The 12,403-nt window shown below is 40.6% G+C and overlaps 1 protein-coding gene across 7 annotated transcripts in view; it reads left to right on the forward strand.

The window, feature by feature from the left end:
• Positions 1-4,074: 4,074 nt before the first annotated feature.
• MAK (male germ cell associated kinase) overlaps positions 4,075-12,403 on the forward strand; it is a 56,724-nt gene continuing 48,395 nt past the window's right edge. For 5 of the 7 annotated variants that reach the window (XR_012025411.1, XM_072813814.1, XM_072813817.1 and 2 more), the window contains exons 1-2: positions 4,197-4,351; positions 9,983-10,309. Coding sequence is in view for 6 of the 7 variants with exons in the window: in XM_072813814.1 (XP_072669915.1) it covers positions 10,209-10,309 (101 nt within the window). In the remaining variant the exon portion in view is untranslated. The other 2 variants (XM_072813815.1, XM_072813816.1) reach the window with 2 other exon arrangements.

The raw sequence follows: 12,403 nt of genomic DNA on the forward strand, positions 1-12,403 counted from the left end.
GTTGAAAAAAGTCTCTTTTCTCCCCTTTATTGACCAATTCATCCCTTTTCCCTTTCTTCACGGGAAAACTATTTTCAACTCCTCGTACCTCGTATACTACCCAATCCACCTCAGTCTCACCTCCATTTCATTAAAATAAGAAATGAATGAATAATTAACGATGATGATGATGTTAATTGTAAGGATCAGGATAGATATAAAGGACTGCTTAGCAGGAGGTGGTCAGTATTTCAGTTCCTCTAGCAACTTCCAAAGTTATGCATCATTAGACCATTTCACAGAAAAGAACATGGAGTATCAGAGATACTGAGTACTTTGCCTAGAGAAAAATAATAACCATAGTCAGTAAGAGGAGGTAGAGGGATTAAAACAAAAGTCTATATACCTTCCACCAAACCACCTGTCCGTATTGAAATTTTCATCCCCGAGGTCATCAACAAATTCTAAACAACAATTCTAGTGAATACATCTTATTCTGTTAGCAAGCTGCGTCCTAAATATCAGAAAAGCCTAACTAAGAAGGCTACTTTTTGGGTCTGGGAATGCTTACAAATTTTTCCATACAAATTAATGGTAATTGTTTCATTGCTTTATGCCATTTTGGCTTACAGAAGTTTTCATAGGAACACTCTACTTTTGGATAGCAGGGGAAACCTGTATTGTGGTTCATATTATTAACTCCATAAATTATTATTAATAACAATTATTAATAACTGTTATTTTACACTGAGAATAGTTTTACATTTATACATGTATCCGTTTCTTTGCCCACACTATCTTTTTCCAACTCAGCCCTTCCTTTTGTGATTACTTTCCTTCTTCGAAAGTATGGTTTCTGTAAGTCCGTTCAGAGTAGGTCTATTACTAAAGATCTCATTTTTATTTTTTATCACTGGAAAACATGTCTATTTGCTACTGCTCTTGAGAAATAGTTTTCTTATGTACAATTCTAGTGTGACAGTTATTTCATTTCATTACTTTGAATGAAAGTGTTCATTATTTTTATTTTCATTTGAGGGGGAACTTTTTTTTTAATTTTTTATTTATTTATGATACTCACACAGAGAGAGAGAGAGAGGCAGAGACACAGGCAGAGGGAGAAGCAGGCTCCATGCACCGGGAGCCAGACATGGGATTCGATCCCGGGTCTCCAGGATCGCGCCCTGGGCCAAAGGCAGGCGCTAAACCGCTGTGCCACCCAGGGATCCCGAGGGGGGACTTTTTTTAAGATTTACTTATTTAAATTTAGAAAGCGAGCGAGAGCACAAGCGGGGGAGAGGCAGAGAGAGAATCTCAGGCAAACTCCCTGCTGAGTGTGGAGCCCAATGCAGGGCTTGATCTCATGACCCTGAGATCATGACCTAAGCTGAAATCAAGAGCCAGACACCACCAACTGAGCCACCCAGGTGCCCCTTGAGGGGTAATTTTCATGTGATCTTCCAGCTTTCATTTCTAATATGAACAGGTCTCTGGTCACTCAAGTTGCTCTTCCTTTCTAGGAAGGTCATTTCTCTTTTCTCCCAGGCTGCCTTTAAGTTTCCTTTGTCTTTGACATTCTGCAATTTTGTTACTTTGTGTCTCAGTGTGTCAAATGCCCTGCTTGGCATTTGTTATGCCTTCTTTATCTGTGGATTCATATCTTTGATTGTAGAAAGTACTCAGCCATGATTTTGCAAAAATTGCTTCTCCTCTGATCTCTTTATTCTCTACTTCTTAGAATTTATTTAGTTATGTATTAGACTTTCTTATTCTTTCCATCATATCTCTTAGTCCATCACTAACATCTCCTATCTCATCTCTTTCTTCTACATTCTGAGTGATTTCTGCAGATTTTGTGCCAGTTCCCCAATTCTTTCTTTGATCCTATTATGCTGTTTAAAAATATGTTTTGCTTTTTCTGCTACTTGTCATTTGAGGGGGTTCATTTTTCATGTGGTTATTAGCCGGAATTTTGTGAAAAACCTGGGTGCCTAAATTGAACATGCTTTCTCCACTTTGGCCCCTCCCCAGTTTCTCTGCTTAATTTTCTAGTCTCTGGTTCAGCTCAGAGATAGGGCCACTGCTCCAGGGCTTGGTCTTCTTGCTATGCCGAAGATGGATTTGCCTTTGGGCCAGGTTTGCCTTTCCCATATGTTGTAGCAGGTACCTCTTAGAGGAGTTGGGAGTGCTTGGAGATCTTCTGTTCTTCCTATCGAAACAACGAGATTAAAACCTGTGCCTTAAGCATGATGACGTTGCTTCAAATCAGGAGGACTCTTCAGAGGATCTAGTCTACCATCATATCCGTTTCTTGTTTTCCTCCTTGCTTCTTTTTCTTTTTTAACTTACCTTTTTCATTCTGAAATATCATTTTTCCCCCAAGACTCTTCTGCTACTTCTCTGAATTTTCTTTTTCAGTCCTTCTCTCTCACACATCTCCATTTTCTTCCTCACCCTTTAAAGTATTTAAAGAGTTTTCCAGAATCCCAGTTCTCCTTTCTTAGTTTATCTCGTCCACATCCTTAGACTTCAGCTATAGTTCCAGTATTTCCAGCTCTTCCATCCCTAAGTTACAAATCTGTTTTAAATTACCCTCTCATAACTTCCATTTGGATTTTCCTCACTCAAAATTTTCAAAACTGGCCTTTGATCTCTCCCCTATTTCACCCACAAATCTTGCTTCTCCTCCAGTATTTCTCGACTTAGTTTTGGAAAACACTGTCTACTACTCACCTAAGCCAGATGGGCCAGTCAATTTTAACTCCTAAATATCCCTTAAATTCTGTCCCATTTCTCTTACGTTTCCATCCTGACTGCGCAGTCAGATCACCCATTCTTCCTGGTCAGTTGCCATCACCTGCTTTTCTTTCTTTTGCCTCCAGACTCACTGCTGAAATTTGCCCTATCCACTACTGCTTTTGTGATCTTTCTGAAATGTAGATATGAACACATCACTCCTCTATGGATAATCCTTCATTGGCTCCCCCATTAATGCATGGTAAGTCCTAGGCTTCCTAATTGGGCATATAGGCCCTCCATGATTGCACTTTAAAAGCTTTTTATTTTTCTGCCTATTTTCCTTTAACCTGCAAGAGGGGGGCCACCAGCAAATCTGTCTCGTTTACTTTGGCATTACTCTAGTACCAAGCCCAGGGCTGACACCTCATAGATAATTACTAAATGGATACCTCACTGCCTCATCTCTCATGCTTCTGATTCATGGACCCTTCTTACTAGCCAATCTGGACATTTTTTTGTCAGTGACACAAGTTTGTCCTCCTCTCACAACTCTAGGCTAGTTACTACTTACTCATTTATTTACACAATCACATTAGTTTATCTTGGAATAATTACCAGTAACACTCTAACCTGTACTTAGTAGGTTCTCTGAATGAATAAATGAAAAGAAACTTAGAAGTGTGGCCTATCACTTGACGGGATGAGCACTGGGTGTTATTCTGTATGTTGGCAAATTGAACACCAATAAAAAATAAATTTATATATAAAAAAAAAGAAGAAGTGCGGCCTAGGAGGTAACACATACCTGAAGAGTTGACTAATACAAGGGACTGCAATCCAAGAGCAGTCTTCCCCCAGGTGGGACATGCATAAGCAAATACAAGTACAGGCAAACATACATCTTTCTTCTGCCCATCCAAGTCTGCAAACCAGATGGAACGAATCAGAATCTTTTGTAGAAATAATCCAAGCGGGCAGCCTGGGTGGCTCGGCGGTTTAGGGCCACCTTCAGCCCAGGGTGTGATCCTGGAGACCAGGGATGGAGTCCCACATGGGCCTCCCTGCATGGAGCCTGCTTCTCCCTCTGCCTGTGTCTCTGCCTCTCTCTTTGTCTCTCATGAATAAATAAATAAAAATCTTTAAAAAAAAAAAAAGAAATAATCCAAGCAAAACCAAAATCAGAATAGAGGGCCAACAAACCAACTTTCTCAAAAAAAAAAAAAAAAAAAAAAAATTGGAAAGGTAATCCAGAGTTTCTCCAGTCCCACAGAGAGCACCAGAGACTGCGCAGGCGCTAACGAAGCTGGGCCCAGGGAGGCGGGGCCTGCAGGACGGGGCGGGGCCTGCCCGGTTGGCCACGCCCCCGTGGGCGGGGTGTAAGCGGGCCGGAAGCGCAGACGCCAGCGCACCCCCGCCGTTTCCTAGGAGACGGAACACACAGGACGCCAGAGCTTCACAGGGGAGCGAGAGAGGTAAGCGGCCGGTGCGGGGCAGGTGATCCCGAGCGGGCCGCGGGGCCGCCACCCTCGGCCGACCCAGCCCGAGCCCGTCCCGCGAGGCCCGCCCGGCATGTGCCCGGGGCGCCCCGTCCTACCGGGGCCAACCTCCGCCGAGAGAAGGGGCCTGGACTCTGGTAGGGGGAGGGACCGGGAGGGACGGGGAGGGAGGGGGAGGGGGAGGGGGACGGGGCGGGGGCGGGGCGGGGAGAAGGACCCGGGGCGGATGCGAAGCGGGCAGCGGGGTGGGGTCCGCCGGCGCCTGCTCGGAGCCGGGCTCCCCGGGTCCCCTGGACCACTTTCCCGCGCCCCTAAAGGATGGGATGGGATGGGTAGGTTCTGGGAGGATGACGGCGGGCATCCCTCAGTCCGAGGGACCCGGGCCCCGACCTCTGGCTCCGTTTGGAGCCCCCGCCCCCGCCCCCGCCGCTCGCTCTGCTGCCCAGGCGGGAGGGGAAACTACTTTCAGGAGGGAGAAGCTCGGGACTGCGTTCAGAACTACTACAGAATAAAAAAGGAGGGAAAAGAAAGAAGCTGGATGTAGCGATGTCCTCGTTGGTGCATCGCGGGGGACTCCCAGCGGGATCGCGGCGCGGGGTGGCCTGGGGCGCCCGGCTGGGTCCCGCCAAGCCCCCGGGGACGCCCCCTGTCTGGGCACCTGCAGGGCCCCGGCCCAGGGGACTGGTACCGGGAGGGCCCTGGCTTGCGGAGAAGAGGAGAGAGAGGGCGAGATGGAAACTTTCCTACCGCCGATAAGACATTTTAAGTTTAGGGGCAGGGAAGTGGGGAACAACGAAACTGATTTTAGGGGCTTTGGAATTTCAATTCTAGAAGAGATTAATTATGTTTAAATAATCACCTTGAATGAGCAGACCATCTGCCCTAATGATAACGAATTTCTTTGAGCCGAAGTAATGGTAGAAGCACAGGCTTTCCTTCCCTTAGGTGGGCAGCCTGGAGGAAGGGAGAAACTACTGCCTCTCCCCCCACCCCAAGGGGCCACTTAACTGCCAGTGCAAAGCTGGCCTTGGGCAAGGATGTTTGATCTCTTCGTTGGGGTGTTTTATTTTATGTTGGTTAATTTTGGAATGATTTGTGAATATTAGCACAAAGCACAATGCTGTTATTTTTTAAATACTGCAATCTTTGCTGTCCCCCTTGTAAAGCTCTCCTTTTCATTTCTGTAAACATATGTCTTGGTTACTTTGAGATCTTTTTTTTTTTTTTAAATTTTGCTCTTCACACAACTTAGTGGTTTTTAAGACGTTTTATCATTATTATGTTTAAACAAACGTTAACGCCAGCGATGGAGTGATATCATTACAGTAGGTTCTACAAAGAAAAGTTGAAGATTTCCAGACGTTATCTGTTCAGGGATTGGCAGACACAGTTTTACCCTCCATTTGCCCTCTGTGTTAATCTTCTTTAATCCTAAATCCCTTTTAGCTGGCAGAGGCTATCGAGAATACAGCTTAAGTTTACAGTAATTGTGCACTTAAATGCACAATAATTGTGCACTTAGATAAAAATAAGAAAACTGTAATGGGAGAGAAGTTATAAGGGTATTTATTTAATATTGGTCTATAATTGAGCCTCTAAATCTCTTAAGTCAAAATATAAGGTTTGTTTAGCTGTAGGAAAGTCACTAAATATTGCAGCTTAATTAGAGAAAATTTCAAGTTCCTAACAGTTCTGTTAAATTAAGGATCATAGTTGTATTACATTTACTTGTGTTCTGTCTTGTTGCATATATACACACACACACACATATATGGAAATATATATATAGTTGACCCTTGAACAATGCAGGGATTAGGCATGTGAGCCTCTGCACAATCAAAAATTCTAGTATAATTTTTGATTCAGCAGAAACCTAACTTAATAGCCCACTGTCGACTAGAAACCTTACTGATGACATAAACAGTTAAGTAACACATATTTCATATATGTATTGTGTACTGTATTCTTCCAATAAAGTAAGTGAGACAAAAGAACCTATTATTAAGAAAATCAGAAAGAAAATACATTTACAGTAGTATTATACGATATTGATTGGAAAAAATCTGCACATAAGTGGACATGTACAATTCAAACCCATGTTGTTCCAGAGTCAACTGTATAGATGGAAATATTATCATACATAAGAAATCACGTCAATACGTCTCCATTTTGCAGAATTTATCGTTTGTAGATCAACAGAGAAGAACAAACGTAACCTGTAGAGAAATATTACTGTGAGTGAACTGGGGACCTGTAGGCAGCCTGTGTTTTCTTAACTTGTATCTATTGCTTTTGACTAGTAATTAGTTTAGGACTTGCTATGGTACATCGATTAAAGTAGTTGATCATGTGCCATCAGTGAGTAGATACATGGAAATAATGATTTAAAAAAAATTTTTTTTCACCTTGATATCTGTGCCTCTTTACATGAAGCCGTTGTCTATATTTTCAGGGAGGATGCAGGGCTTCTAACCCTGGAAAACTATCTGTTTTGTAATTAATATGACTCAAAAGAGGATTTTCTAAAGTTTTTGTTTGGGAGTATAGTATGTAAACTTGTTTTAGGTTAGGTAGGGCTTAAACTGGAGAGATTCTCTAGGAGCCACAAATCAGACCTTTTTAAAATCTATGTCATATCCATGGTCTTCATCACTCCACCCGCTGACTGATAAAGCTGAGAGTGGCTGTATTCCTTGTGTATTCTTCCTTGAATATTAGTAGACCCTATGCTTAGCCACCCTCACTTAAAACAAACTGTGTTTCCAGTGTTTATTTGGAAAGTGGTTGGTAAGGGTTGGCATGAAGTTTCTACAATTTCCACTCCAAAGATGGTTGGGTTTCCAGGCCACTGCAGAAAGTCATCAATGAGTGAATGATCTGTAGTAGCGCCAGTATTACTGGGGGTGGCGGTGGTTAATGGTCTTAATAGTGGAAGAAAGAGTTAATTCCGCTTTTGGAGGTTAACTCACTGCAGGGTAAAATTTTGACTTTTGTTTCTTGTACCATCTCAACTCTGCATTTCTGTTCCTACCTGGGCAGCTCCCTCTTTCATTTTCTTCTCGTGCGATATGTCCTTTTCCAGAATTGCCTATATTACTTCCTGCCTATCAGACCCTCAGTGCTTGTCCTTAATTAGATATTAACATGAAAGAAATGATGATGCTGTTGTTTCACTGAATTTCTGAATTAAATTAATTTTCATAAGGGGAGCTTTCCTTAGACTTCATTCTTCCTGTACTCCTACTTTTTTTCCCTCCACTGTTTCTGGCCTATTATTTTTACAGTGTCCTGCATATAGTGCCAGATGCAGCCCCGGAGTCCAGTAGGGGTAGGGAGTACCACTTGCAATTTCCATTTGGTCAGTAGCATCTTGGTATTTTAGGGTGAGGAATTACGTTAGGAATCTTAAGGTGGAGGTAGGGGTGGGCAGCTTTCATGGTGGGGCAGAGACTGCATGGTTTTGAAGCAGAGGTGGGGGTGGGGGTAGTTCCTTTAGCTGTATTAGTGATTAGTAATCACTAAATTTTACTAATACACTAAAGGTAGTTCCTTTAGTGTATTAGTAAAAGCCAGTAAGAATGGATTGTTTAGAAGTTGGGGACTACCCTACCAAACATGAGCAGCCTCAAACCTAATGCAAGGCCTAGACCAAATCCATCATTGATTCTCTGATTGATTATAGATACATGATATTATAGATTATAATACAATGAACACTGTGGCCTCATCGATAAATACATTCTCTGTATTGTTACTTAAGCAGAAGGGATCAGTAAGCCTATAGAGAGGACTTTTCCTTAAAAGGGAGATATATATCACCTTAAATAAGGTAGCTAGGAAAAAGGTCAGGTGAACTTGTTGATAATAAATTGCAAAATACTGACTTAATAAAATTCTAAATGATAAGAATAAATACATTTTAATCCATTTTTTGTTTAATCATAGCACAGAGTACAAAATAAAAACGCAGGGGTGCCCAGCTGGCTCAGTTGGAAGAGCATGTGACTCTTGATCATGGGGTTATGAGTTCAAGCCCCATGTTGTATGTAGAGATGGCTTTAAAAAAAAAATCTTTAAAAAAAATAAACAACTCTAAAGATCTTTCAAAAATATATTTCCTTATACAGATAAAGAAAAAAATTAAGAAAAGCAAATACAAGTTTGGGTCAGGAACCATACAGAAGGGGTGTTGACTTCCTTTATATAAATGCATTAATATTTCAAATCCATGTGTATGTATAATGTAAAGACCACTTACAAAAAACTTCATTTTTCAGGCAAATGGGGAATCATTTTCTGGCATCTGCTAAGGCCATTTGCTCAGACTTAAGCTGAGAAAGAACCCCGAAACAGATCTGGTATCTATTATTGTGATTTTTCTTTTTTTTAAGATCCTGGCCACAGTTAGCACAGCCTAAATTAATTCACACATGACTTTCAAGAGGGTATTATCTATATAAAGTAAAATAAACGATACCCTAATGCACACTCCTTGTTACTTAAAAGTTCCACAGGGTTCTTCCCACATTCCCTATGGGCAAATACATTCCTGTAAGAGGAAACAACATAGTTTTATTGTCCTTCCCTGCATATTTGCTTCTTCCTCCTGAAGAAGAAGAGGAAGATTTGCTTTTGGAAATCTTAGGTACTGACAACTACACTATATCCCTGTGGGTCCTAAATTTCTATGTATAATAATTTCTATGACTTTATTTTGTGGAAATGAAACAGTGCTACAGTGAAAGAAAAGTAATCTTTGAATGAAGCATCAGATTATAAAAGGCATTTTAGAACAAATGGTGCCAAGCATTTTGCTACCATCTGCAACTCAGCATATAGCCTTATAACAGAATGACAGAGATTTTTAAAAGCAATACAAGAATGATAAATTCTAGGTATGAAAATGAGAAATGGTTCCTTGAAGTGTAGAACTAAGAGAGAACAAAGGGATGAAACTATTGAATGTTGTACTCGGGTACACCGTAAAGCCACCCTTTGTTCTGTTTTTCTTTAATTGCAGTAATCAGAACCTACTTGAAACCTGTACCCTTTTAATATATACAGATCCACAATCCTTTATCTGTTGTTTCAAAATTCACAAAGCTCTGAAGAAATGAAAAATTTGAAATAAATTTGTACAACACTGCAACGTAATGCTACCTGAATGATGTGATGCCAGTGTAGCCTTCATTTATTTTACTGAGTGTCCGGTCTGTACATTTTTTCTGCAGCCTCATTAAGGTACTGCTTTGGAGGTGTTCCATAACCTGTGGAATATTCCCTGTATTACTTTTTTAAAATGTACAGATTCCTGGATTCCAGACACATCCAGCCCAGGAGCTTCACAAATAAGGGATCATGGGCCAAATTAAATGTAATGTAAAAATTGATTCCAAGAATGGATTTAGTGTAGTTAGTTGTCTGATTTTCCAGTGTCTGATTTGGAATAATATAGATTATGTTCAGTATAGAAAGAATCCTACAAATCATGAAGCCAGTATTTACTGAGTATTCATGGGATAAGTAGCATAGCACCATGTAAATGAAGTATTCATAAATGAGTATTATCAGTCTGTTATATGTAGACTGCATTCCAAGGACTACTGACAAACACATTGGTATCTATATTATAATTCTTCCCTGTGCTTAGATTACCAGTAAATTTTTTTGAAGAGATTCATTAATGAACATTTTTATTCATTAATAAAAGAGATTCATAAATGAGATTCACTAGTGAAATTTTTCATTCTTGTGTTTTTTTTTAATAGGGTGTTCATAAGAATGGAAGCACTTTTTCCTTGCCAGATTCCTTATTGGTATATCTCATGAACCTACATAATCTTGGGGAAGAGCCTGTGTCTAATGATGACAAACCTGTCACCCATGTAGCAACAACCATCTGAGGGGAAGAAACAAAAATAAAGAAGCTTTTAAATTTATATTCAACAAAGGAATCATTTCAGTCAACAACTTCTGTTGCATTATTTTTCCACGATGAACCGGTACACAACCATGAGACAGTTGGGGGACGGGACCTATGGGAGTGTGCTGATGGGCAAGAGTAACGAATCCGGAGAGCTGGTGGCCATCAAAAGGTACTGTGTGCGACACTGCCAAGTGTGAAGCTCTGATCTTTTTTTTCCTTTTCTTTAGAAAGTGCTCCAGTTTAGAGCCCCTGCTAGTTTGGCTAATGTGGACTGCCATCCGGGAAAAACACTGCCAGAAAGGAGTTCTGCTTATCCCCACATATAATGTTTTAGTTTTCTGGTTTGTCCAGCTACATTGATAAATCAAAAAATACAATACCTTATGAAAGGTGTATGGTATTTTCCTAAGCTTACCAATGAAAGAGAATTTATTGTTATAAACTTAATTATTTCTTCTTAATCTACAGTATTTGTTATCTGTTGTACATAAACAAATTAACCCAATGCTTAGTGATTTAAAACAAGAACAGACATTTATTAATTCTAGTTTCTGGGGGCCTGGAACTTAGGAGTAGCTTAGCTGGATGGCTGTGGCTCCAGGTCTCTCGTGTGGTGGCAGTCATCTGAAGGCCACCCTGGGCCTGCACGTCCACTTGGAAGGCAGCTCACTGGATTAGTGGACTAGAGCTGCTACAATGAAGAACCACAGACTGGGTGGCTTACACAGAGACTTACTTCCTCACAGTTCTGGGAGGCTGGAAGTCAGAGATTATATTTTCAGCGGGGGGCAGTTTCTTCTGAGGCCTCTCTCCGTGGCTTGTAAATGGCTGTGTTCTTCCTGTGTCCACACAGGATCTTCCCTCTGTCTATATCTGGGTCCTAATCTCTTCTTCTTATATAAGGATACCAGTAATATCGGATTAGGACCCACCGTAAAGGCCTCGTTTAACCTTAATTAATTCTTTAAAGTCTATCTCTAAATACAGTCAGATACTGGGGGTCACAGCGTCACCATAGGGATTTGGTGGGGGAAATTTTAGCTAATAATAGGCTACTGTGATGAAGTTTAAGCCTCAGACAGTGTGGCTTCAACAGGGGAAATTTACAGATTTAACAATTCTGGAGACTGAAAGTCTAAAATCAAGGTGTCCACGGGCTTGTTCCTTCTGAGGATCCATTCTAGTCTCTCTCCTTGGCTTTTATATGGCATTTCCTCCCCGTGTCTCTTCCACATGGTCTTCCTCCCGTGCATATGTCTAGGTCCAAATTTTCCCTTTTTGTAAGGACACCAGTCATATTGGATTAAGGTTCACCCTAATCACTTCATTTTAGCTTCCCTGCCTCTGTAAAAGCCCTTTTTACAGATAAGGTGTGATAAGGTCACACTCTGAGATGCAAAGGGTTAGGACGTCACCATATAAATTTTTTTGGGGGGGTGAGGGGCACAGTTTAGCCCACAACACTCACTCACATGGTTGACAAGTGGCCTCTTAACATGGGCCTCTACAGGGAGTTGTTTGAGTCCTCTCAGGACACAGCAGTCGGCTGCAACCAGACTGAGTCCCAGAGACCAATTACTACATCAACCAAATGATGACAATCTGAAATTTAAATGCTTTAAGAAATGCTGATCAAATGTTAAAGACTTTAAAATATCATGACCTAAAGCATTACAAGGAAATAATTTCATAAAAAATTGTTGGTAGCTATTATTCTCAAGTAAATGTATAATGTGCAATAACTGAAATGAAATACTTACCAAATGGGCTAGTAAAATTCAATACCCACCCATGACTGGGGGGAAGAAAGCGCTTAGGAAATAGGAATAAAAAGAAACTAACCTGATAAGTCTCATACAATTCATCATCTTTATGGTGAAATACTAGAAGTACTGCTAGTAAAGTTGGTTTTAAGACCACACTGCCCGCTATATTGCTACTAATTAAGATTGGTTTGGTGATCTTAATTAATTAATGCAATAAGAGAAAAAAAGTGAGGCATAAGTATATGCCAAAATGAGATGAAATCATCCTTATTTATAGATTAAATAATTGTATAAGCTCACACAAATACTTCATTATGCATAAATAAATTTATACATATAAATATTTTTAGTCTATGTGCTGCTGAAGCAAGTACTATATAAAATATTTTTAAAGAACTGGAGAGATACACATACAGTTCATGAAAGCTGTGTCTTCTGTGGGAGGTGGTAAAAAAATGAGAATGAGGTTAGATCTGCTGGAATCATGTAAAGTTATT

The sequence above is a fragment of the Canis lupus genome, chromosome 37 (assembly GCF_048164855.1).
Source record: "Canis lupus baileyi chromosome 37, mCanLup2.hap1, whole genome shotgun sequence".
NCBI classification, from domain to species: domain Eukaryota; kingdom Metazoa; phylum Chordata; class Mammalia; order Carnivora; family Canidae; genus Canis; species Canis lupus.